This window comes from Chaetodon auriga, chromosome 13 (assembly GCF_051107435.1).
Source record: "Chaetodon auriga isolate fChaAug3 chromosome 13, fChaAug3.hap1, whole genome shotgun sequence".
Lineage (NCBI taxonomy): Eukaryota > Metazoa > Chordata > Actinopteri > Chaetodontiformes > Chaetodontidae > Chaetodon > Chaetodon auriga.
Window position 1 is genome coordinate 5,147,584 of NC_135086.1, and position 27,313 is coordinate 5,174,896.

General features: G+C 43.5%; 1 protein-coding gene across 1 annotated transcript in view; it reads left to right on the top strand.

Moving 5' to 3' along the window:
- col18a1a (collagen type XVIII alpha 1 chain a) overlaps positions 1 to 27,313 on the top strand; it is a 71,563-nt gene that overhangs the window by 22,464 nt on the left and 21,786 nt on the right. Inside the window, exons 3-5 of the mRNA XM_076746346.1 lie at positions 21,668 to 22,209; positions 24,282 to 24,365; positions 25,705 to 25,776. Of these exons, the coding sequence (XP_076602461.1) occupies positions 21,668 to 22,209; positions 24,282 to 24,365; positions 25,705 to 25,776 (698 nt within the window). The remainder of the gene's footprint in view (positions 1 to 21,667; positions 22,210 to 24,281; positions 24,366 to 25,704; positions 25,777 to 27,313) is intronic.

Consider the following 27,313-nt stretch of genomic DNA (forward strand, 5'->3'; position numbering starts at 1 on the left):
TTTTACGGATTTTCAGGGTTAAAAAAAAGAATCCCTCTGTAAAATTGCGTCCAAACACACTTGTTTTGGACCATGTTTAGTGAGCGAGCCTAATAAAAGGTAATAATTTCAGCATGTGGCGATGATGCTGCCTCGCACTTGTCCACAAAACAAAAAGTTTTCATTGATTTTAATGCACTTTTTTTTCCTCTAATAGACCAATTGAGGGCACTTAATGCTTGGTCGGCTGAGTAAAGCTTCTGGAAATGACTCCCTGTCACTGGCCACACAAGAATGCTCCTCTAACGGCCACAGTCCCAGGACCTTTTGATGTTTAAACACATGCTTCACTCATTTTGGGATTAAGAGGCTGAGGAAATGGCCAGGCTGGAATTACCCAATGATTTGTAAAGTCAGAGGATTAATTCCTGCTGGAGCATCAACTGGACTGTCTGGCCTGTGTGGGTGCAAGAGCACGGACACACCTTAGCATGGAGTGTACCTGAAAGCACACATGTTCTCCTGTGCTGTTGTTCTTCTAGCGAGAATACCACCCACTCAGCACAACAACTGTGCAGCTACACATGAAATATCATGAGATTTAGAAGCCTACTCAGGGATACAATCTTTGTTTCATGTCTCCAAATCTTTTCTATCCTTGAACAGATTGAACAGATAATTCATGCAACTTCATGAACATGGCATAAATGTTTGTAGGGGTATAAATGTTTGCAAATCCTCCTCGCACGAAGGGCCAGACCTGGGTGTTATTGGCTGTCTGGTAATAGAGACGCCTGGATTTCCCCTCCATCTGTTAGTAAGCAGGAGAAATTTCCAATTTTCCTCTGCTTATCCTGACTCATGCTCCTTAACGGCAGAGCAAAGTTTTACTCATTTTGCTATGAGTCAGTGAGCGGAAATAAACACTGTCTGAGACTCTGGGACTGAGATATGGTCTGTAATGAATCCAGAATGCTTTGTTGTGATTGTTCTGCAGTATCCGTGACACATAAATTGATTTCCAACTTCATCATGGGCTTCACAGATAAACCTGTTTTCCTCTGAACAGTGGCAGCGGTGCGACTTTGACGGCACTTGTGTGTGTATATGTTAAACATAAGCCAGTTTTATAAATTCGACAAAAGAGCCTCGGCGCTTGTGGCGTGCACAAAGAGCCCGATGAATATAACTCGCCGCAAGTGATGCCTCAGATCTCTGCGAGGCATGAAAAAAAGAAACGCTCGTGTAAATTCATGTCTCAGCACATCACCGTCTCAATCCATTCCTGGCAAAGAGATGATGGTTGGTTTGCACTGAAGCCAAGTTTGCCAGCCAGCCATGCCTCCCCTGCATTTGAGAAACATTAAAGAGATCAACAGTATAAAAAAGAAGAAAAAAAAAAAAGAAAGATGCCAAAACCTTTCAATGTGTGTGACGGGAAACTCTGCAGCACCGTGGGTAGACGGCACAATGACCCATTTCCAGGGGAATCATTACAAAAGTTAAACACGAAGTCAAATCCCACATGAAAGAGAACCTGGCCACAATAATGGGATTCTTTTGGTTATCGTTAATGGTGCCTCTCATGCCATATTGAACAAAGCGAACCCAAACAAACGCCCGCTCCTTCTCCTGTTCTCACGACGGTTTAGTCTTTTATTCATTCGTCTTTATCTTAATTTACCTTTAAAGAATCTGGCACTTTCAGCAGCCCTTTCCACCACGTTTTAAAGATCTAACATCCCGCTAAAATGCTTATTGAAGGCAGCTTGTTCTGATTATTATCTAACGATGTGAAAATGTAAATAAGTATAAAGTATGATCTTGGCGCTAAGTTTTTTGGGTTTGTTGTGGTGTTCTTCCTTCAGGATCAGGACTTTACCCCCACAAACCATTTCCCTCAGATTACACTGAGCACAGACGTTCTCATAACTCACATTCATTGTGCATGTTCTCATCTGGGAAAGAATAATAATAAAAACAACAACCACCCATGCAAAAATAAATATGTGCAAGAATGAATCCTCGGGGGACAGATACAGTGTATGTATTAGTACAGACGTCACAGAGGAACAGACGGGGCCTTTTTGAGAGAAAACCAAAAGGTCAAGGGATTATTTAAAGGATGTCAGTTCTGTTTTCCATTTCACTTACAGATGCCTCTCAAAGAACTATCTGGATAATTTGTTCTTTTTCTGCCCATCCGGTTATGAATCCTAATCCCCAAAGTCAACACTCCTAATGCCGGACTTCCTATCTCCGCGCTGTTTCATCTTTGTGGGAAGTGAGACTGACAATGTTGTCATCAACCAGCTGGCCGCCCCTTCCTCAAACACGCTGTAGCTGATCAGGTAGCAAGCATCAGGATTTCTCTTTGATTGGTGCTGCAAAAACCTGAAATTACCTTCCTTCTGATCCTCAGCGGCTGGTTTGGGATCCACCGCTCTGTTTCACCGCGAGTTTGTTTCATTGGTTTTCTTAAACACGGCTTTAGTTTTTTATGAGGTGTCAAAATATGGCTCAGCTTTGGCCCCAAATTGGACCCCTTGGCCTCTTTCATGTGTGTCAGATGTCAGAGGAAGGAAAAGTTGAGACTTGCAGTGCACTGTCCTGCAAGGCAGTCGCAGGGAAACAGCTGGTATTTGCAATTCCTCTACTAACCTCTGCACCTCCAGCCTCACTTCAGCTGGTGTTTAACAGTGGAAAAATCAGATATGAACTATGTTCCTCTTTGGCTTCTTTAACAGACTGTTGTGAAACGTGAACAGGCTGCATGGTTTCATTGAAGTAGCATCACTGGATTCGTGTTGCCTGTGCACAGCTTTGATTTGCTGAATGGTTGTAGACTGAAAGGCAGCCATTCAGCACGTGAGTACATAAAAGTTAAAAACATAACTTCAACTAAACTAGAGCCAAGTGGTTGAACTACTCACAACCTTGTGACGACCCTTACAGTCATTTATCATGAGCAGCTCCAGTCGGAGGTTAAATGCCTTGCTTGAGGACGTCTTCCTGCCAGTTCGTCAAAGGAAAATGACACTTTCACTCGTTTATTCCCCCAATCCAGATTTTCCCAGCTGGTCTCGGGAGTCAAACTCGTGACCCTCTGGCCAAAAAGCCCAATTCTCTGACCTGTAGCCACCTGGTGTCTGCAAATGCCTCTTCTCTCTACCACAAAGACAAGAACACCCCTGAATTTGTTGAAACTGTCACCAATAATACCACATCTAACGTCTTTCCTGCAGCCCCTTACGTTCAGAATTAGGACGCTGTTGTTTTTCTGTTTTCATTCGAGCCATCAGTCCCAGATATTAGGTGGTAAATATGTAGCTAACCTGAGTGGGACATTTCAACTCTGTGACCCTCAAACCCTGCCCATATTAGACAAGCAGAGTGTCTGGATTCCAGGTGTGGGAGAGTCCCTCTCCATTCTTTTCAGGTCTAGAAAGCAGGTAAATGATTTGTTAGAGTGGGATGACCCTTCACTTCAAGTTCAGCCAAAGCCTCGCCGGCCGTCCTTTGAAAAAGAATTAACTCCTACATGCACTTCATAAAAAAATGGATATAAAAGAAATGATTTCCACATGCTTCTAAATACAAACATCTGTCAGCAGTGAGCGCATGTGACTTTCGCACATTTTAAACTTGCTTCGTCCTCTCTCAGTTTTCTTTATTAGTAAATTTGGTGCTGCTTGCTGGCATATTATTTATTCCCATCTGACACTGTAATCCTTTTTTAATTTAATCAGCTTCTCAACTGATACAGTAGAAACCTGTTCTTTTCCCTATAGGGATGTAAATGCATACAGCAACATACATAACATGATAAGTGAAGTTAAAATGGGAATTACAAAATAAAAACACCATTACTTACAAAGATGAAGTATAAAGCGCCGCATGTGATGACTGTAGAGGCAGGCGGTAGGTGAGCTTCTGCCTGCAGCACAGCACTTTGCTGCAGGTCACTGCAACTAAATATTTAGACTCGGTTTCCTGTGACGACCTGGATGGACTTTATTGTCCTGCTTGTCTGCCCCACCTGTCTCTCATTTAATATTTGTGTGTGTTGTGCATGTGTGTGTGTGGTTGTGCACGCTGGCGACACCGCTGTGACCCGAGCCTTTCGGCCTGTAATGAGGTCAGTGTCCCATTGAACCCCATCACAAAGCTCACAGTGATTTCGTCTCCCTCTGCTGATGAAAACTGTCAGCAGCACGAGTGAACCAGCAGAAGTGGCTGCATTAACAAACGCTTTGATATGAGATGATGTGGATAATCTGTGTATTTTTGGCACAAAGTTGGAAATCTGTTTTGAGTTACTTGCTTGAGTGAAACAGGTTTACTTTGGCAGTGGCGATAGTTACATAATCTATCCATACGTCTTCTTGCAAGTCATCTCACGCGCTATTGAATGTCAAAGAGCCGAGCCCTTTAAGGACGTAATCGTCGAGTCCCGTCGTTCAGGAAACATAATAACTGTGATTAGATGTTTGCGGTTTTTGTCTTTGTGCTGTGACATCGACCACGCAGGTGCGTTGAGACTTCTGCCGGAGGCTTGGCCACCTCATCGGTGCAGCTGATGAAAATAAACACCTTGTAATGAGATTATTATCTTAGCGAGCGTCACGTTAAACAGGGATTGAGTGTAATGCATTCATCCCCTCTTCACTTCCAGGCCGCACACAATCATGCACAAGCCGATAACTGCACGCATTCACCTTTCAGAGCTTTTTAAGATAATACATTACATGATTTTTCCTCCATGTGCCTTATCTGCCACGCTGACAGGCCTTAGGGACGTGTTTGATTTTCCACAGGTGTGTTTTTGTTCGGGGGCACCACCTGTCGAGTGAAGGTTGCTTTTTGTCATTTGGTGCGGTCTGCAGCAGCGCGGATGTGGGACGGCACGACAAAGAGTGCTTCTTTATACTGATCCTTGTGAACTTGTGACATCTGTTAACGTCTCATTCTTCATGAGACAATGCAGCAATCTGTACTGAGAGTGAGCTGTTTGTGGCGGGTGGCTCCACGGGCTGGTTTCATTTTAAATGTAGGTTAAGATGAGTCCGTTTCTAACAGACAACTGAGGCAGGGCTGTGTGGTTAAGCCAGCCTGTGCGTTTGACTGCATCTAGTTGTATCTCACCCTGTGGACAGCAGAGGGAGCTATTTGCCCACAGCTGCATCTCCCTGCTCTGGGACCTGAGGTGATACCCCAGGCGGAAATCAGGTTTTCTTACTTGTGATGCAGCTGTATTTTTCTCCAGAACATGCCAGTCTGAGTGTCCCAAGGGCTCTGCAGAACAGTGGAAATATTCTTCCTCCAACACTGCTACAAACCCCCCCCCCCCCACACGTTTAATAGAAAGCAATAATTGTGTGTAAACTCCCACAAACATCTGTAAACCAGCCTGACAACCTCTAAATGTCAAAGTGTGAGAAGTATTCTTTATGAGCCAACACGTTTATGTGGTAAACATCTATTTAGAGCCATGTGCTCTGCAGTTCCGGCTTGTCTCGCCATGCACCGCAGTGGGTGAAGTTTTGTTTCGGGCCAGGAATCAATACTGTGTCTGTCATTAGTGGAGATAACACCTCCCAGGCATTGTGGGCCAATTATGGTTCAGACATTTCCGGATGCTCTGACTCGACAATGCACTAATTAGTGGAGTCATTACAGGTACGAGAGCTCTCCAAGGGAGTGGGAATTTTTTTGTTTGTCAATTCTCTGGTGATTTCCTGCATCACACGTCTTTTAAAGGCAATGTCACGTTCCATTATAACACCTAATAATAGACCTAATGGAGTTTGTAGTTTATTTACACGAGTTGAGGTAAACAGTGTGACTCTCCGCTCTGCTGGTGCATGGGCAGCAGTTCCCAAAACATGCATGTTTCATGGGATTTGATTCAATCTCCAGCCAAAGAATCAACAAAGGAGCCGATGAGTCATCAGGGAATTTCACAGTGTTTCAAACTAAGCAGAACATAAAGTTGTCATATTCTCAGGGTGCAATTAGTCTAGCTTTGATCTGCTAGATAAGTGATAGTGTTTCCTGAGAAAATTACATCTCATCCATGCGTTAAAGATGGTAACACTTGGACGCCTCCCCTCTGTCCCATGTACAGTACCCCCTCTACCTCTTCTCCACTCTGTAACTGTTTAGGCTCCACAGGCTACAGATTCTCCTGTTGTCATGGAATGTGTCTTATTCAGAGTGACAGCCAAGCTGTTTCTGCTTGCCTGAGCAGGACTGTGAGGAACCCTGCAGGGCTCTGTCTGACTGTCTGCCTCTTTCTATGGGATCCCGGATTGTTCAGCTGAAACGCCTGAAAGATGCAGCCGAGCCGTCTCTAAAGCAAACCAGAGTTTATACAGCGTCTCAACAAAGGACCGCCCTTATATTCAGTATCTGATGCTGACAAGTCAGTGGTTACCGTGCATCTGATGGGGCTCTTGGTTTTTAAAATGTTTAAGCCTGAAACTCACAATAAGCTTTATTTGTATAGCACCGTTCATACAAGCTAAATCACATGCACCAAGTGCTTCACTTAAAAAGACAGAATGGACATAAAAACATGGGCAGAACATGAATGCAAAACAAGATGGAGAATCAAATCGAATTGTAGTATACACTCATTGCATCGTGCTATCGGACTGTTTCCCCTACAAGCATCAAGATGGAGGATGCTGTGAAAGCTTGCATTCATATTTACCTTAGTGTTGTAGTGGGTCAGCACTAAAGCACTTCTCTAAAGTTTGGGTTTACTATAGTTGAAATGTCTGAGAGAGAGGCATTTACACTGCAGCCTCTCTCACAGCCTGCTCCTGCGGCCCACTGCAGGACTGCGATAAGTCTCTATTTGTGGGAAACAGGACCCCTTTCCCTCCTAATCTGATCGCTGTGACCTTCTGACCTCCATTCTGTGAGCCAACCCCCCACCTCTCATTCTCTGGCTGTCTCACACACTCAGTGACACACATTCACTGGCCGGAGATCTTAGAGATGTGAGAGAGGATGTCATTTGAATTAGGGTGTTTAGTTCAGATGTGGAATTTGTGCTGTCTAGTGTGGCGGGGTCGAAGTGCTAAGGAGCCCAATCTGATGCTGCCGAGCTGAATTAAGCTCGACCTTGTAGTGTACGTTCACGCCGCTGGTGTGTAGGGCTCAAACGTTTCCTGAGTCTGACATGAATGCAGTTTATCCTCCACTCTCAGCACTGGATCAGTGTTGGACTGCCTTACTATCTGCTGCCATCTAGCAAGGCTAACTTTTACTCAAAACAAAGTGAAGTTTACATGCCGAGACGTCCACTATGTTACACTAATTCCCACGAGGCTGCAACAGCAAAGGTGATTGTGCCTTTAAAAGAGGGACGAGATCAGTGAACATGCTGTTTTCGAGATTCACAACAGGTTTTAAGTTTAGCTCCAACGCCGTCGAATAGTCCTGTTACCGCACAGTCATTCACTCCGTTGCAAACTGGGGTCAGATGAGAGAGCACGTCGATGGAGTGGACACACAGTGCTGGAGGTGATCAGGCGATGGTGTTACAGGCATTTCCTTGTGTGTTTTTATTTGTGCAGTTGATTCAAGTGGAGATATGTTTACACTGCTGCTCGGCTGTGACATGCTGTACGGCTGCAGCTCAGGCAGGGAGTCGTGTGTGTGTGTGTGTGTGTGTGTGTGTGTGTGTGTGTGTGTGTGTGTGTGTGTGTGTGTGTGTGTGTGTGTCTCAGCCATATGTTCACTAGAGTTGATGTCTGTCTGCCTCTTACTGTTTACACTGCTGCTCAGCTGTGACATGCTGTGCAACTGCAGCCAGATCTTGTTTGTGTGTGTGTGTGTGTGTGTGTGTGTGTGTGTGTGTGTCTGCACATGTATTTCAGCCATATGTGGGCTCGTTCATGAGTGTGGATTTCCCTAATTTGTGTGTGTGTCTCATTTAAAACTCCCAGCTATGAGTGCCTCGCAGCTTAATGCTTGTATGACCACTGAGACGGTGACTACGTCCTGACTCACAGGAAGAGGTCAACGACCCCCACTTGCTGAAATAACATCAGTGAAGGTGCAGGGAGGGCTGCCAAAAGGACCTCTGGCTGCTCTACAGCCAAGAGAACAGACCCTGACGTTTTTGTATTGTCAAGCTGGGTTGTAACGTGCGTCCAGTTTCATGCCTTTCTGTTTGTACAGCAGTTATATTTCAGGTCAAAATGGCTTCAACTCCGGGATGGAAGAAGTACTCAGATCCTTTGCGTAAAGTTTCAGTGCCACAGTGTTAAAAAGTCCTGCATTCAAAATCTTACTTCAGTAAAAATACCTCAAAATTGTACCTAAGGGCAGTACTTGTGTACATCTATAGTGTTACTGCAAAGCCTTTGAAAGATAAAGAGGCATAACTGTAATTGTGTTAATATGATACTTTGAGAAGTTAAGCCACAGTTTGAGTGTTTGGTTCATGCTAATGTTGTGGGGAAGCTTTACTTTAAATGCACTCTCTCTCTTTCCAGTGTCACTTGTTCAGGATATTGTGTTGCATACGTTTGCCCTCGTGCTCTTAAATTATTCACAAAAGCTATATTTAGCACTGATGAAACTGGCACTCTGCATATGAAACTGGATATCTGAATGACGGTCAGTATGACATAAAATACTGCTGTGCAGTGACAGATAATTGGACGCCATTGGCCCCTCGTGGATTATGTTCTGCAGGTTTTGTTGGTGTTGTAATTAGTCTATCATTCATCCTCCCATTGATGGTCTGAGCCCTCAGACTCATTCCTGGTCTTAGGTTTCACGCCTTTGTCTGTGTTTTGTGAGGAGACACACTGGGGAGGCCTGGAATTTCAGTCCATCCCCTGCTCAAACATCTCAGGATTTCACAGGTTGCAGACATTACGGAAATTTATAAGGAATACCGCAACACAGTCTAATAAAGGCTTAGTATTCGTAAAAAAAATTGACTCAAAACAAAAGAGTAAATGTAAGAAATCAGTATTTTAGGTCTGATGTCTGAAGATTTATCCCATTATTTTCAGATGCAATTTAATGATGTGACAGATTTTTGATGATTTAACCTTTAACCTGATTTTGAATCAAGTATCTGAGGTAAAATGTGCAACGTGTCTGTAGCTGCTGTCAGAATCATTAGATTCATCTCATGGCATTGAGCCATGGTTTTATCTTTGGTTTTATCTGCTGCAAAGATTTCCGCAGTGACGAAAGGACAGAAAATATCTTGTAACTTGTGTTAGATGACTCTTTAGATTACTAGAGATCCCTGCTGAGGTTATGGTTTGACAGCAGGTGACCAGCATGTAAACATGGATCTTAAAGAGAAGTCTTTGAAACCTTATAGTCTCCAGAAAAGGAACCACTTCTTTTGGTCAAATAAAACAGAAATGCAGGAATTCAATGTTCACTCTCTAATCGGTGCATTTTTGACAACAAAGTTCGTCTTACAAAGAAACTGCTGATCTGACCTGAGAGTTTGAGTTCCACAGCAGAGTGGAGGGGATGCATTCCTTTGTTCTGTCTTTGACAAACAGGGCAAACTTTTCAACCATTCCTTCTGTAATTACCCGTTCCAATTACAAATGCCACTCTTGAGAACAGGAAATCTTCTTGCCGTGTTGTCATTATGACTCGCAGCCTTTACTCTGCACGGGCAGTAATGCACATCAAAGGGATGTTGAAAAGAGGGACGCAGACTTTCGACAAGTTCAAGGGATGTTGATAGTATTAGAAGTGCAGATTACCTGTGCTGAAGAAACTGTCACTCCAAAATCGTAAATGCATGACCTTCATTAAGTGCAATTTTGTCTTTTCCTTGTCAGGTTTTTCCATAATAAGCAGAATCTTTCCTAGTTCTGAGGTGACAGGGTGTATGAATTGGCCACCCATGGCTTTTGGCAAGTTTCCCACTTTTCAAACGTGTATGAAAAACTCTGTAAAATCTCTTCTCTTTGACTGTCATGCCGCAACAACTTCAGGCTGATTTTTTTCTTATCTTTGGGATAATAACACTCTGATTTGAGTCTCCTGATGATTCGTGCTTTTTCAGACAATTTCTTCTTTATGTCTGGATTATGTGTCATCAAGATTTGGCATCTTGTGTGGGACAACGTGAAAGAGCAAATCATGCTCGCGGGCCTCCCCACGGGAGCTGAAGTGTAGGACAATAAATGCTTTTGATCGGGACTTGATCCTCAGCATCATAACCTCTGCGGTTGTGATCTGGTTCAAGTGATTCTTGTGGAAATTCTTGCTGATTTTCTCTCAAAGCGTCTGCTTTTGTTCGGAAATCCAAACGCAATGAACCAGCGAGTCCATTAGAGGGTCGAGCTGCTTAAGGCTAATCATTACCTATCACAGGACAGAGTTTATTACCCTGCGGTTTATTAACCAAGTCCCTGCAATAAATGTTGTGTTTCTTTTGGTTTACAGACTGACTGAAGATTACTTTGACCAGTGAATTTGTCTGACCACAGAAACGTTGGCGAGTGCCGGATTTTGTGGTGGTCACCGTCTCGCATAGCATCACCTGAAAGTCACCTTCAAAATGAGTTATTTGCCAACTTTCAGGCTTGGGTTTGAAGCCTTAGATCTTCCATTCCTCAACAAACATTCTTGATAAATTATTATAATGGAAAACAGACTTTTTCTTTGTTATTTATTCCCTGCAGGAACAAATGTTCTTCAAAACAAAAGACACCATCACAAGTCCCTCAGACGTGTTTACCCAAGAGGAAGCTGTTTTTCATATGACCGCACACAATATTTTGCTTTCACTGAAATTCTGTGCAAAAATAGATTGGCCTTGTGATAAATACGTGAGCTATACCATGTTATTTTCTTTAATCGTGAAGACTGTGTTGAATTCATTTGTACTGTTTCCTAAGTGGTTTCCCATCTTACCTCGCAGCATCTTTGGTGCTCAGCCTCCATCTTTTTAAGACCAAACAAACATAATCTTGCAGGCAGGGGTCAGCTGGTTTGTCGGTGACCCCAGGCCATGACAGAGAGCAACAGGATAAAGTTGTCAAGCTTGTGTGAAGACATTTATGCTTATGAACATAAGCACCTGGAACCTTTATGGGGATAGTGGCTTGCAGTGCACAAATGATCTGAGGTTACATGCTGAAAATACCTCCCTTTATTTTAAGCCCCAGTACTATTAGAGTGACACTTGCACAAACCTCCCTTTCCTTTTATCACTAAGCTCCCATTAGCAGATGTCGAGGGTCTCTGTCAACTGATCACATAGGCAGTATGAGAAACCAGTCTGGACAAGAAAGAGGGGCCTGGATTACTGTGTAACCAAAGAGCACTGAAGACCGGGGTCTTAACTGAATTGAACAATAAATGGCACCATGTAGAGCAGGGACAATGTATGCAGGGATATTAGGTTTAGGGTGCATCCGAGCTAGAGGAAGAAAATCAGCTGACAAAGTAAGCAATGCCTTGAAATCTTAAAGCAAACTGGAACCTTTTCTTTTTGTTGAAAACCAAAATGAGCAAATCACATGACCACAACTTTTGCTGCCACTGTAGTTTCACACAGTTAGCAGTTTTTTAAAGCTCGATCTGTGGTTTTCTTATTATCATGTTTAACAAAGAGAACGAGCCAAGGGGAACAAATTGCCCCTCTCTGTAAAACACTGAAAGCATCAGTATTGTACACTGAAAGGCAAAGCTGCCGTAATTCTAAGGTATCAGTCAGCAGGAGAGATCGCTTTTCACTGCTGCGACAAAAGGAGGAGGAGGAGTTAGGAGAGGAAATATTGCCAGGGCAGCCAATACAGAGCATACCTCCTCCTTCTCTCCCCCTTTACTCTTTTGAATGGTGCACTCCTCTTCACTTTTCCTCTCTGCTGAGGGGAGTGTGTGTGGAGACAGAGTTGGAGAGTGTGTGTGTGTGTGTGTGTGGGGAGTGTAGTGGCCGTGTGGTCATGTCATAGTTCACACTGGGAGCCTGATCAAGCTGGTGGACGTGGTCAAGACTTGACATTATCCATAAGATGAGGACCCAGTTTGGAGTTTTGCTTCTGTTGGCCCTGTGGGTGGTTGAGTCTGATGCTTGGTTCTGGGCCTGGACTGGTACAACAACTTTGGCCCCAGTAGTGGACCATGAGGGATCTGGCAGTCCAGCAGGTAGTGGAGAACCACCACCAGAGAATATTGCAAGGGTTGGAGCGGAGATAATTGATGAGGGACATGGGATCCAAAAGGTTGAACAGACTTGGGATGAGACCACTGTGGCTCTTCAACTGACCACTACAACACAACCGGAGAATGAAGGTGCATCAGAAAAGGGAACAGCAAGGATTTCATCACGCATAAGTAAACCTGGTAATGGCACATCTTCACTAAAGGGTATGGGTTCTGGAGGATCTGATCATTTAAAGTTTACAGGAAATGTATCAGGACTTGGATTTGGGCTTGAATCTGAATTGGCATCAGACACTGGGTCAGGTCTTTGGACTGGCTCTGGATTTAGGTCTGAATCTGGAGATGCAACAGGACCTGAAGCCAGCTGGGGATCTGGCTTTGAAACACAGGGGTTTTCTGAGGAAAACCAACAAGGAGAAGGCATGCCCACTGATCATAGGGGGTTAGATAGTGAACACAGTGGAGTGTCCCAAACAAATGAGCTAAAACTGAAGTTTCAAAAGAGTGCCTTGGACACTCATAGCAGAACAGATCAGGACCATAATCTTGGTAGCACAAAAATGGAGCAAAATCTGGATTTTTCCGTGAAAGCCCCCAATAACACAAGAGGGAATAGAAAACTTAACAGTAGCTCCAGTTTGAATGCTCCTGACTTTACTTTTACAAATTATTCTCACGAAAGCTCCAACACAGGAGATTTACTAACCTCAATTGTAAGGAGCAATTCTGTAAACACTTTCCAGCTAACTAAGGACAACCAACTAGTGGAAGTTACTCAATTACCAGCTGGTGAATCAGCAGCCGAGCAGAAATCTTTACATCACCGAGATTTACAGGCCAGACAAGCTTCATTTGCTAGCCAGGCAACCCAAACACCAACTAATACCCCCAAAATGTTAATTACCCAACTACAAACAGCCAGCAAGAAACCGGACACTGCTTCAATACCCACAGCTGCACAACCTCAAGTGCCCAGTCATGCATCAGCAGCTAGCCAGAAAGTGGTGACCAGCCAAGTTGGCCACATCTTACGTGCCTCTCAAACAGCAGTAAGTGAGCAAGAGCCTAGCCAAGCAACCTTAGTTAGCCAGACAGCTGTAGGCAGGGGGGCACTAGCTGAAAGCCACACGGAAGTAGCGAAATCAACACTGGTCGTAGAATCCCCACAGTGCATGTTGCTAGATACTGCTCTTCCTTTCTGCTCCTCTATGGTCGGCGAACGGTTTGCTGTACCCAATTACCTCAACCAGAGCAGTGTGCAGGAAGTCCAGGTACTCCTTAATGATTGGGCATGGCTGTTGAAGTCACATTGCCACCATAGTTTGGAGTGGTTTTTCTGCCTTCTCTTGGTACCAAAGTGTGGCTCTCTGGTCCCACTGCGGGTGTTGCCTTGCCGGAGTTTCTGCGAAGTCTTGCGGGACAGTTGCTGGACGCTCCTGGATGAGGGACATCTCCCTGTGGAGTGCAACACTCTACCAGACGAGGAGGATGATGGGTATCAGTGCTTGTCAGTTAGTAACCAGAAAGGTAATCACTGGTTCAAATGAATCCTAATTTTGGGATTCATTTTGAACCAGTTTTCAGTGTCCCTACTCCCCAGTTTGTCTGGTGTTACCACCCACTTCCCAATACCCAATACCCACCCAAAAAACTGACATTTATCCCTGTCAGCACAGTCAAAATCATTAACAATATACTGGTTTGTAATTTAGAAGAAAAATAAGCATGCTTCAACTTTTGGCTACAGCCTAACAAGCATGCTGCCAGCACTCCTTACAGTGTTGCATGTGTGTGTTTCCCCTATCCTTTGAAATGCATGTGACTTACTACTTGAAGGTCATTATAACAGACACACACACATAGTTCAGTGGGTTTCTGGTTCATTACAAAACCAGATGTTTATCTCTTCTGTATGCATTCTTTATATCTTATCCTGCAATACAGTCATTGCATCAACAGATATACAGTCAATAGTGTTAAGACGTGTGAAGCAAACTTTAATGCCACAAAAGAATTTGTAGTAACATCAGAAAACAAAACCGTGCTGTGGGTTTTTGGATACTGAGGAAATTAGTTTACTTTTATGAGCCTTAACATATTTGACATTGCATAAGATGGAGGCCTGTCTCCTGTAAACAATTTGTGCATGAATTACTGTACATAATTTGGCATGTAGAACTGCATGTCTCTTTTGACAGCGTGTGGCTTGCAGGCAGCTTGATGTGCATTTGTCTGCCCACAGGTGGACAGATTAGGTTGTCATGCATGGGAAGCAGTCATGTTTGCATCAGTGGTTTTCAGTGGGATGTCAGTTTGTATTAATGTGCTTGGCAAAAGTGTTTATGTCAGCTGGAGAGTTACTGTACACAGGTAACAGGTGAACTTGACTTGTTTCTATCAGATCTGGAGTGATGTGAATTATCTGTGTTATTAATGTTTAATTCAGCTAAGTGGCCACATGACTGTTTGATCTCATGTGCTTTTAATTACTGTGTCAAAAATGCTTTTAGATTCAGTGATGGTCTTTGTTGTTTGAAAAGCATTTTTCAGACAGCATTGTTAGAGCTGAAGGGTTGTAAGTTTCATTACAGTTATACACATTTTCATAAACTTGAAGTTAAATGGTAGTTAATCACATTGGTTGATGTTGATGTCCTAAAGATTTATAGGACCAGTGTACATTTGAGTGTCTGCTCCAGGACTATTAAGTGCAGTGTGTGCTCCTGCTGACCAAAAAAATGATGGAGAAAATGACTCAGATGTTTGTTGCTACTAGTGAGCGCTGATTCATGTGAGAACATCCGGTATTCTTAGTTTTGTATCAACCAATCAAAGATGAGAAAATCTGTTTCTGTGAGCGAGCTGGGCCTCTAATTATGACCTGTTTTAAAGCCCAATCCTTTTTACTGGGGTACTTTCCTGCCCTCCACTCTCAGTTCATATCACTGGGAGTTCAAGACTGTGTCTTTATACAGCTTCTCTATCTTTCTGACAGCTTGCTTCGTTGACAGACGTGAGTGGATGAGATATCTCTGGTTCCAGGACTATCTGGGCCCAAATAGATTTGCGTTTGTTTGAATTAACTTTTGAGTTGGGACGCGTGTAAAACATAAATAAAACCGAATGTGATAACTTGCTAATCCTTTTTAACACATACTCAACTGAAAACTGTACCAAATCAATATATTTACTGTTTTAACTCATCAGCTTCATTGATTTTTGTAAATATCTGCTTATTCTGAGTCTGATGCAGCAACATGTTTCAAAGACTGGGAAAGTTGTGGAATGCTCCAAAAACACCTGTTTGGAACATTCCACAGGTAAACAGGTGATAGTGTCATGATTGGGTGTGACAGGGGTATCCTGGAAAGGCTCGGTCGTTCACAAGCGAGGATGGAATCAGGGTTGTATGTGCTGCTGTGCAAGGCGATGGTGTTGGTTTCTACATCAGGGTGGTTAATATGAAGTCTATTGTTGCTTTTCTGGCTCTTCCTCCATACCTTTGCACCGTAATTTTTTGATGTAAATGTTATGTAATGTGTAAAGAGTTTCTACGACTCCATACTTGCATTTGGGAAAGATCAAGATATACCTGATGTCTCCTGGAACATCAGTCCTGACATTGAAAACAGACCTTAGCCAAATGAAAAGTATGAGAGTGTTTCTGTCTCTGCACCCTGAGGACAGCTTTTATAGTTTCTGCAGAAGCTGGTTCATCACCAAGACATGTATGTTGGGTATTGCCTGTTAGAGTAACCTCAAGGTATCACTGAAGTGTTTTTAGTCACTCTAAATCATTCAGACAGAAATCCACCACAGTCAGGACCATCTGGTATCACTCATTCACGCACAACGTTCTTAAAAATCTACCAGTGGACACTGCGCCTTACAGTGTTGGCTGAGATGGGACCCTGAGGCTGAGTGGGCTTCATGTAACAGATCAATTTGCTGTTGAGTTGCTTCTGTCCCTCTTTGCCCTCAAATCCTATGAAGAAAACCTTCACAGTCAATTAAATGTTACTTATAAGACTTCTAACCTCACATGGTTTCTGTTAACAAAATGGCCCATGTGCCAATGACTGCAGCAGCCAGTGGTCATACTGGTAAATTTAAAAAAAGTGATTAGCAGGTTGGTGGTCTTTGGCTCAAAGCTGAATGAGGTCATACATAAATGGCCAAGATAATTTGCAAAACTCTGTAAATGCATGGCCTACAGTCAAAATGCTTAATTTCCCTGTTTATAAGCAGAAAGTTTACAAAAGCACGAACATCTGAAGGCCATAAATAGGAGATTCTTGACAAAAGTACATGTAAAAAACAGTAAAACAACACACTAGATAAAGCTCTCTAAAGGATATTGGTATACCACCATGTACAAGCCCTTCTTTAATCATGATACAAATGCCAGTTTAGTAGCCCAATAACTGTTTCCGTGGCTGTTTTCTCCTGCATCCACCCACTCACGAGTCCTCTGACCTCTCAGATGCACTGATCAGGACCCCTACTGTGCAGCGTCTGGGAAGCTTCAGACAATTTTCACTATCTGCGGCTCTGTTTGCTCGACGGGTGGGAGAAGGGCACTCATATTTGAGCCTTAATACCACCCCGCTCCTACATCATTTAACTATGACCTGTCATTCAAGAATGTCTCGTGATATACTTACATCTTTTGAGCTGGTATTTTGGATGTGGGCCATCGGCATGGGGAAAGAAGCAGCATGTAGCCTAAAGATGGGTGTATGTGGGAGATTACTGTGGGAAGATTGCAGAGATATCTGTGTGTGCATGGAAACTTTGTAAGAAATCTGTCAGATGTGATCCCCTTACCATGGGGGGAGGATTGTTAGGACACAATAGCCCTTTTAATGATGTTTTTCCATGGTTACCAGCCTCCTGCTTGAAAGATGAGCAGTCATTCATATCAGGGTTTAGAGGTCAACTGCAATTTATTTTGGTTAGTTCTTCAGGGGTAAAACTATATCCTGTATGAGAGCCTCCATCACTGTCTATAAGTTTAGGTTCTTCAATGTAAATGAAATGAAATCCCATTCTTGGCAACCTCTGTGGTGGTCTACAACATGAATAGGATGTTTCCCTGTTCAGATATACACTGTTCTTTTGTTGGTGATGTCTGTGTACATTTAGTCTGTGTTTTGTGGCGTGTTCGCCCTTTTGGTGGTCCAACACTGATTTGTAGCACCATGGTTCCACTGAGCCGAGATTGATATTGTATCTCATGACAGGAAGGCCCAAAGCTGGCTCCAGTTCTGCAGCGCGGCGCTTGCCAGGGAATCATTTCGAGTTGGCTCTCAGGGGGGTTCCAATTATGGGCACAGTGTAGTCCGACTTCTCTGCTGCCAGAAACTCTTTGCCCCCTCTGGTTTGTGTTGCACTTGTACAAAATGAGAACTGATGAGGCAGTGTTGCAAAACACGGCACTGAAGGTCAGGGATGTCTCGAGCTGGATAACAGCCCAATTTTGACAGTAGAAAGTTTGGATCTAGAATATTAAAAAGCTATTAGAAGCATTTCCACTCTGCCTCTGTGAATATCATACATTCTGTTTTCTTCCAGATTTCCAAAAAGACATATTTATAAAGTAAACAGCGGACTGTTGCAAGAGGTTTGTTTACACCCTGCATGTTGCCTCAAAGGTTCTTGTCTTACAGGTAGAGAACTTAAACAGTATCGTGTTACTCCTTTCCCAAAGAGAAAAATGCACAGCTTGTGGTAGACCCATCTTCCTTTTTGTGGTTTGAGAATTACAGCTCAGTCTTCAGCTCAAGCCAACATGAAATCTCCTTCCTGGTCTATGATGTGGTTTTTGGTTTGATATCTTTTTTCTGCATCACCAGGTTAGAGATACAGAAAAATCTGCCCCAGGGTTCACAGAATGTCCTCTGCAGAAAGAAAGGACCGTTTATTCAAGGTGTTGATACTTTCCTTGATATTCAAAGCGTCCTGTGTTTGCTTTTCATTTTAGTGACACGTTACATCACACAAGGAGAAGAATAGTTATCAATGTTTATGCTTCTTCAGATGTTAGAGTTTAGGGAAGTTCTATAATGTTATCATAGTACCATGCATCCATGCAGCAAAATACCTTCGAATCAAAACAAATCTTGAACGCTATTTGCTTTTGCCACATAAAATTGATTCCATCAAGTGCTTGACATGGATTTAACATGAGGAATGACTTAATTCGACCCTGTTACCAGACATACATGAAGCCACAAGATCAAACAAATCGAATCGGCAGAAAGCAAACACAGCTACCATACTGTGACCAAATGTAATTGGCTTCACCTTAAAACCAATTGGCTTACAAACCACTACAGACATAGTTGGAGCTGGGATCATATTTTTGTAATGTCTGCGGAGGTGAACTCTGATGCTCACACAGGTCGGACCACTGACCAGCTTCTTTGTAGAGTGAGGAGAGAGATAATTGGCCTTGTCAGCGGGCCTCGAGGGATGTCTTAAATGGTGATGGACTGTCGTCAGTGGAGCTGCAAAGTTTCCTGGGACTGTCCAGATGTTCAGATATTTTCCCATGGATTATACTGTACTACCCAAAGCTGTATATACATTCTCACACTGCATATACAGCTTCATCAGCAGGGTATCACAAACTCCGGTACCCCCCCGGAATGTTAGGAAGTAACAAGTAAGCGGCCGAGCACCATAAACTCAGCACCGCTCCATTCATCAACAGCTCTTTTCTAAGCCGACTGGCCTTGAAGCTGTCATTGGTGAACAAAAGCTATTTGGGAAACCCGAATTGAGATTGCACTTAAAATGCTAATGGTGAACCTTTTTCACCCCCAGCAATTTTTGATCTCTGAGCAGGACTGACTGACCGGCCCTTTGCTGACAATGCAGGCACATTGAACAGGCTTCAGCAAAAGCATTCCTTTGCCAGCCCAAAGCAGGTCAAAGCTTTTCATCTGCTTTAGATCCGGTAATGAAATTGTCTTTATTTGCGCTTCCAAGCTTTTGTTTTGTCTTAAGTGACATCTGGCGCAGTTAACATCAGGGTTCTTTGCAGTAAATGCATTTAGTGTTTGATCATCGTCTGGTTCGCACGGATGCTTCCTCTTTTCAGTGAATTCTGAAGGTACTCCAAGAGAGTGCACATCTGGTTGGTGTGAATGATGACTGAGAGGTTTCACTAACGAGAGCTTTGGGATGCACGGGACATGAGTGCACAAGTGAGCATGTCTGCTGTTTGGCAAATGCATAAGAAAATCGGATATAATAGGACAAAGGGCTGGTCATACATGTTGCATATGGACAGACAGTCAGGCTCTATTCGAGACATGCGCCTGACATTCCAACTTATTACAGGCCTTGAAGTTTAATCTGCACGCAAATCCAATATATTTTGTGACCAGCTGCTACTTACGCTTAACAAATTGCTTGTTTCTTGCAAGTTACTGAAGGACGTTAATTGCAGTCAGAGCAAAATCATTCTCATTAGTGTTCCACTGCAAAAAGAGTTTACACATGCTCAGTTATGGAATGTTTCTGCTTTAAAGATGACTCACGTGTCAGCTTCAGCACCTGAAACGGGAGGATTACAAATTGAAATGGTGTGCTTTCCCACATGATGGATTTCACCTCTGAATTACTGCATTTTTTTTTTTCCCCTAAATTTTGCCCTTTTCTACCTTACTCGGGCAGACACAGTGCTCATAAGGGAGAGCCAGGCTCAGACATGTGAGCACAGGCCCACTGAAGAGACCCTCGAGGTTTCTCACTCTAACTTTATCAGAGCAAAAACATCTGGTTGGCCCGGTGGAAATGACGGTTTATTGTTCATCGCCATCCACGCAGCAGCCTCGGACCCACAGCCTACCCGACGTGGTCTGAAGCTGGGACTTTGTGTCTGTCTGCATCTGTCGTTTCATGGCTAACATTTCATGATTCAGGTAGAAAATGTCTGTTTTGTGCTAAGGGCTTGTCTGTCTCAGGATATCAGCATATCCATCTTTCTGACATCTTTCAATCTGGCTTTAAGATGCCAATACATGCTATGTTGGAGATATGTTATCATTTTCCAGCTTTTAAAACTTACAATCCCTTCAGTGGTGAATCTGAAGAAATGGTGCAGAGGCGACCTGCATAATTAATGCTGGAAAGTATTTTTATTGCTGTCCTGTTCCAGCTTGACTGGGTTCTCTGTTAGCTCAGACTCCAATGAAAGCGTCTTTAGTCCTCAGACAGAACATCCAGAATATTCAGGCTCGTGTTTATGGTTGTACAACACAAAGCAGGACATCGGGTTCAGCTAAACACCTCATGTGTTTAAGCTCTCAACAAGGCCAATGCAGACCCCACTGATGTCCCGCACTCAGGGCAGCAGGGAGGCTTTGAACCGAGCGATAGAGCTCGCTCGAGTCACCAGGTGGTAAACCAAAGCATTTCTTCAAAGCACCAGAAACTACGTCAAGTGTTCTCCGAAAACAGTGATTTCTTTTTTTGTGATTTGCCTTTTAACGTGAGGAAACATCATTTTTGATCAAAGCAGAACAGTTTGGTCTCGCTGCTAGCGTCTCCACATCGCCCTTTGTGTTCCTTGTATTTCCTAAACGGCCCAAATATTATGCGCTGACCTCGCCGGAGTCACCCGGGGTGATGGAAGAGTGAGCAAAGATATGCAGGAGGCCCAGCTGTTGGTCCCTGTGTGCCCTGGAGCAGCGACATTTAGCAGATGTCACACAAGTCGGAAGAGGGTTTTTTGTGTGTCTTCAGGAATGTGATGCATTAATAACATCTTTACCCTTTTCTGCACACAGTCGGCTGATCAGTGGTCAATGTTTTAATGCACCTTTTTTTTCTGTTTGTTAGTTTTGCAGAGTTTTTGTCATTTGACATTTGTTTCAGACCCGTCTATCATTAAATAATGAGGCTTAAACCTTTTCTAGGTAAATGCAACACAGCAGGAATATAAAGATCTTAGTCTTGATTCATAGAAACTCATATTTAAGTGTGAAACTGTGTTGACTCTCAGATCACACCTTCATGCACCATATCTCTGTGACGTCACGTCTCCCTTCAGTTTAGGAAGCAGAAGTCTGGTCTTGTCTTTGGACTACAGGCCCTGCGATGTCTGCGAAAGTGATCTTCTTTTCTTAGTCCCACATGGCCTACGCTTTGCTTTTTTGGGGATGTTGATTATTTTCCATTTTTCAGTCTAGAAGTTATAAAATGGTTTGTTTGTTTGTGGTCCCCTGAGCAGAGTTGCTTTGCCAGTGCCTCCTAAAAAAAAGCTTACGGTTTGGTCGGAGGTATGTGTTGATGCCCAATTATGGTGTTAATTTCTTTTCTGTTGTTGTTGTTCTAGCACAACAAAGACCTATGCCAGTAGCAGCAGTTGTTCCTGCATCCATCAGGCACATTCCCTTTAAGCCTAATCCTGGTCTAACATGACACCCTGCCATGCAGCCCTCCCTTCTAACCTCCAGTATATTTCATGCGTATTATGGCCTGACATCCTTCTTCTCTCCTTCTGTAGAAGACTTTGGCGTCTCCCTGCTGCAGCTGATTGGAGACCCTCCTCCAAATGAGATCACCCGGGTCTACGGGCCCGACAACAGCCCTGGCTACGTCTTTGGCCCCGACGCCAACACGGGTCAGCTGGCTCGTGCCCACCTGCCGAGCCCATTCTACCGAGACTTCGCCCTCATCTTCAACCTGAAACCCACCTCGAACAGAGGTGGTGTCGTCTTCTCCGTCACAGATGCGTCCCAGCAGATCATGTATGTGGGCGTCAAACTGTCAGCCGTGCAGGGCGGCAACCAGAATGTCATCCTGTACTACACCGAGCCCGACTCACAACAGTCGTACGAGGCGGCCAGGTTCCTTGTGCCCTCCATGCGGGACACCTGGACTCGATTTGCCATCGCCGTGAGGGACGACAAGGTGATGTTCTACCTAAACTGTGACACGGACCCTCAGGTGATGCGCATTGAGAGGTCCCCAGACGAGATGGAGCTGGAGGCCGGCGCTGGGGTCTTTGTTGGCCAAGCTGGAGGAGCTGATCCTGACAAGTTTCTGGTGTGTACACAGACTTTGTCTGTTTCGAACAAAGGAAAATTTAACCATTCAAGGGCTCTGTGACATAGAAAGATATTATACTGCATTTACTTTAAAAGCTTTCATAGTAGATGAAGAAGTATGTGCAAGATGCTTCTGCACTGAATCAGACTGATCCTTGTGTTGGACCAAAGAACTTCTCTCTCGAGCCGACATGAGCTGCGATGAGACAGGACTGCTGCTCCCTGAAGTTTTGGAAAAGTATAGTATTTTGATTTTCCATCTTCGGTCATGTGAAACATCTTGGCTGAATAACTCTCATGATTTGATTGCTTAAATTGGTCTCCCCTTAACCATAACATAAACGTCTACATCACCTCGCCATCTTCTCGAGGGTAGTCTGCAAATAATTGGGAGCCCTCACAGTTGGGATGTAATTAACCCCAGTCATTTGACCGCTGTAAACCCCAGCAGTAGATCACAACAACTGCTGACCTTAGCTGTTAAAAGGTTATAGCAGTTCCCCCGTGGCTACCTGCATGGAGAAGACATGCAACTGCAGGCGTAGTCAGTGGTGTCATAATTGTTCATCCTGCTTCTTCGCATGCAAGAAATTATTTAAAGATAAACTATGAGCAGTTGGTTCAGTCCAGGAAAATGGTGAAACCATAATGCTCTATGTGAGCCCTCAGTCATGTCCCTCAATTCATTTGCAGTGACACCTGAAAGTAAAAGAAGGCATCTTGCAAATCTTCATCATTTATCTCAAAAGCAATATTCTGAAGAGACTTTAACTGTGTTATATGGAAGGAACTTTCATCTGTTTACTTGCCTTGTTTACAGCAGAATTATACAATATTCCACCATGAGTTATACTATAACACGATGGTGATGCTTTTCTTTGCTGTTTTCACTGCTTATATGGACATAAATGACCTCCCTGTTCTGTTAATGAGGCTGAATTGAGGCCACGAAGCCATTAAGCCAAATCACCTCTGACTAACTTTACAGGCGAGCCAGAAAAACAATTGGATATTCCCTCTTTAAATAAGAGTGATTATACTGTTACATAATGGGATACATAAAAATAAATATTTACACTGTTAAGTTTATCCTAAATCCAAATGAGTTCTTACCAAACCATACAGTTTTGAGTGTTTGCTCAGCTGAAACATCATCTCTGCTTCCTCTCTCAGCTGCAACACATTTTAATCTTTTTATTGCCACATTTGACTTTTTCTTTTGTTTTTCTTTATTATTCAAGCCCATCTAAACAGCTTATTTGGAAAAAGGAGACTTGTTGGCCATGTGCTACTTGTTGACCTGTCTTGGCCTTAAGCTAAAGAGGTCTTGTGAATTTAATTTTTGTAATCAAATCAAGACTTGGGGAGCCTTGCCCTCTAAATATTTACATTATGCATTTCTGAAACAGACTTTCCATATGGAGATAGGATTTCTTTAGTCGTCCCCTTTCTTATGATCCATCACCAGCAAATACATGCTTCAGTGACAGTTTGGTCCTTCTCTGAGATTTATTGTAAAGATCTGAAGCAGTTTGTTAGAAAAAGACCATGACATGTCGACTAAACATTGTACAAGTTACAAAAAAAAAGCTTCAGTACAGCCATTAAAAGCCTGTATAGAGAAAGGGTTTAAATGTCAAAGGGCCTTTGCCATTTATCTTCAAAGCTCTCTTAAAAAATCCATTTGACTTTTTTTCTCAGGACATAAATGTGTCCTGAAGAGTCAACTTCAAATAACTCGGCGGCAGAGGAACCACCTCTTCATGCAGAGCTAATGGCCCTTTGATAGGCAGGCAGATAGCATTCATGCTATCAGTGCGAGCATCCTGTGTGGGAACATGTATCAGAGAGAGCATGTTGGGGGGGGGGTGGGGGGGATAGTGGCACTTCACAGACTAAAAGTGGAGACTTCAATAGCCCCTCTCATTTTATGGAAAAGGGGGACTTCCCTGAAAAATCTCACCAAAACCCAACAGCAGGTTCAGAGATCAGTGTCGATATTTGCATGTTGAGAGCGACTTTTCGTGTGTGTATAAAACAATGGAACATGTTGTCCTTGCTTTGCTTTAGGGGGTGATCGGCGAGCTGACGGTGGTGGGAGACCCCCGAGCAGCTGAGAGGCACTGTGAGGAGGATGAAGATGACTCAGATATGGTGAGTGACAGCGAATCAGGTTTTGAAGATAACCCATTACATGTGGTTGAAATGCTGTTGTATGACTGCAGGGGAACAGAAATACTCTGTTACAAAGACTGTTAGTGAAACCCCTCCCCCAAACACCTGCTATCCAATCATAGCTTACCAGCAGTAAAGAGGCACTGTTAAACTAAAAACATATGCAAAAGTGGAAGGAATTCAGTCTCTAACATAAGCTCCAGTCAATCAGTAACCAAGCATTACTTCCCGGCCCAGACAGCAAACAGTATCAATAAGTAACTAGGTCACATTGGTTTGTGAGGTTACAGGTTGTTTTAAGAAGTTCCATAACCAGCACTTCCTCTGCGTAGTATAAGATAAGTCGATTCTGGATGCTATCAGAGGCTAGGCTAACGGTATTTTCAGCCATCATGTGTGATTAAACACTTTATTTTAAAATGGTTTAGCTGGAAACACTGATTCCAACCAACTCATGGAGCTAGAACGTTCCCGAACATTCCGGTCTAGAATGTTCCCGAACATTCCGGTCTAAAATGTTCCCGAACATTCTGTTTCAGAACGTTCCCGAACATTCCAGTCTAGAATACTCCCGAACATTCCGGTCTAGAATATTCCTGAACATTCCGGTCTAGAATGTTCGAACATTGTTAGCAAACAAGCTACAGCTGAACAAATCTTGCAGCAGTTGATTCCAGCTGGAAAAACTGTTCGGGCTAGAAATGAGAAGCCTGCTTCAGTCCACGTCCGTCTCAAATCTGAGATCCACTGCTTCAAATCAAAGAACTTTGGGGGTAAATCTGCCTCCGTTATCATTGTGAACTGCATATGTGTCGTGTAAGATTGAAAATCTTAATTTAGGGGACTTCTGTTTGAGTTCGTCCTTAAATTGGACAAATGTAACTAGGAGAGAAAACTTAAAAGTTTAAACTGATCTGTGAAGTGCAATGAATGGTTAAATATGTTCTAAAGTAACAAAGCATTGTCTTTTTACGACACTTTGTGGATTTTTTTATGCGGCTTGCATCACTCATTAACATAGTAAATGTGTAACAGATCAGAGTGACGGCAGCCTTCTCACCGCTGACCCCGACCACCCACACACAAACACAGGTGCCTCACTGCGGCCCACCAGCAGCCTTCACTGTTATTTAGTAAAACATTGCCCTCGCAGCTGTTCTGCTCGCTGAGACCACAAAATCCTGGTTCTTACTGACAGAATGAGGTTGAAGATTTTACATGTATTCAATAAAAACACTCCTAAACTGTTAATGTACCGAATAAAAAAACATCTTGGGGGCTTTAAATGAAATTAAAACTGTCTGATTGGTCTCATCAGGTTTCAGGTGACGGCAGCGGCTATGAGGAAACTGGAGTGCATAAACCAGCCGTGGAGAAACACAGATGGACGGTATGGAACAACTTTGATTTAGTATTGAGCTCTTTTACTTATTTTGATCTTCAGTTATGTTGCTGCACCGCTTCTTATCGACACTCTGCATAGAAACATGATGAGTTTTCTCACTGTAAATTGCTCTGGAATCTATGAAGAACGCTTTGTTCTCTAAGCATTCAAGCAGCTGATCGAGCCTGACGTGAATACCTGGCCGACAAAGCTCAACAGCAGGCCGTGCCTCTGCAAACCGAGTCATCCCCGCGTTACATATACGACCACTGACGTCTCAGGTTACTCAGTGTGAGTGAGCGAACACTCATCCCACGATGGAGATTAAAAACTGCTGAGCTCATATCTGGAAGTTGAGCTGCTTCTGTCTTTTACATTTGGGGACGAAGACTTCACATTGAGAGTTTTGTCACACTAGAAAGGAAATGACAGGGCCTTTCTAAAGGAAAGGAATTTTTATTGATATTTTACTGAATTTTGAGCTTTGAATGTTTCTTTGTCAGCATAAACTGCACATGTTGAAGCAGCAGGGATTTACCTGGTCAGGTGAGGTGTGTGTGCACTGGATGGATGTAGCTGTACACTTATCACCTGGATGAAGGCCTAAACCAACAAATAAGGCAGGTTATCTTTCCGCAGTCACTCATGTGAAATCTCTAAATCAGTGCATGTATCTCCTCTATCTGCCTCCTTTGTCACTCGGTCTTCCTCCCTCTGCTTTCTGTCTCTCACACTCATACAATCAGAGTGCACAGACACCCACTCACATCTTCCCACCCTCACAGATAGCCACGCAGGCTCAAACGTAGCCCTCCGCCCTGCACCACCACCTCCTCTGTGCGTGCATGCACTCCCACTCACAATTATAGTGGCGAGTCTGAAAAACCAGATGTCAATTTGGACTCGATCTGATCCAAGTTAGAGGCCCTCCGCCTCGAGGCTTTGTTATTCTGACTGCTTTCTCAATCAGCTGTGTACAGGAACTGACAGAGGTGGAAAGAAAGTTAAGAAACGGAGATGGGGAGGGGGAGTCGGGTACCTCACATCGGAAATCTCTTCATCATCACTGCCCTTTACTCTGCCTTGATGCTCTGCAGCTTTTACAAGGGGCTTTTCCATCTGTTCAGTAGGCATTTATTAGCATCATGTAATATGCAATGTAATGTAAAAGACAAACAGCTGCTGTCTAATTCCTACCTGCCCACGTTTTTCCATCTGATGTCTGCTCACAGAAAGCAGAACCTACACTCTGCACAACTGTCCAACCGGTGCAATTAAGGCAAGTCTGGGCGAGACGAGTTAGAGGGGGAGAGATGTATATGTGAAACTTTCCATTTTGTCATCCTGGAATTCAGGGTGATAGATGGCACCGCTTGTCGGTCATTCTTAACGGTGTCGCTGCAGGAAGTGTCCCCTTCAGCGTGAAGCCCACAGAGGAAATACTTCAAGAGCATAGTTCTCACTTCACGTGATGTAGATGAGAGTTTCAGGTAGATTCTAGTCACTTAGTCGTCATTGGCTATTGTCTGTAACGTCCATCATG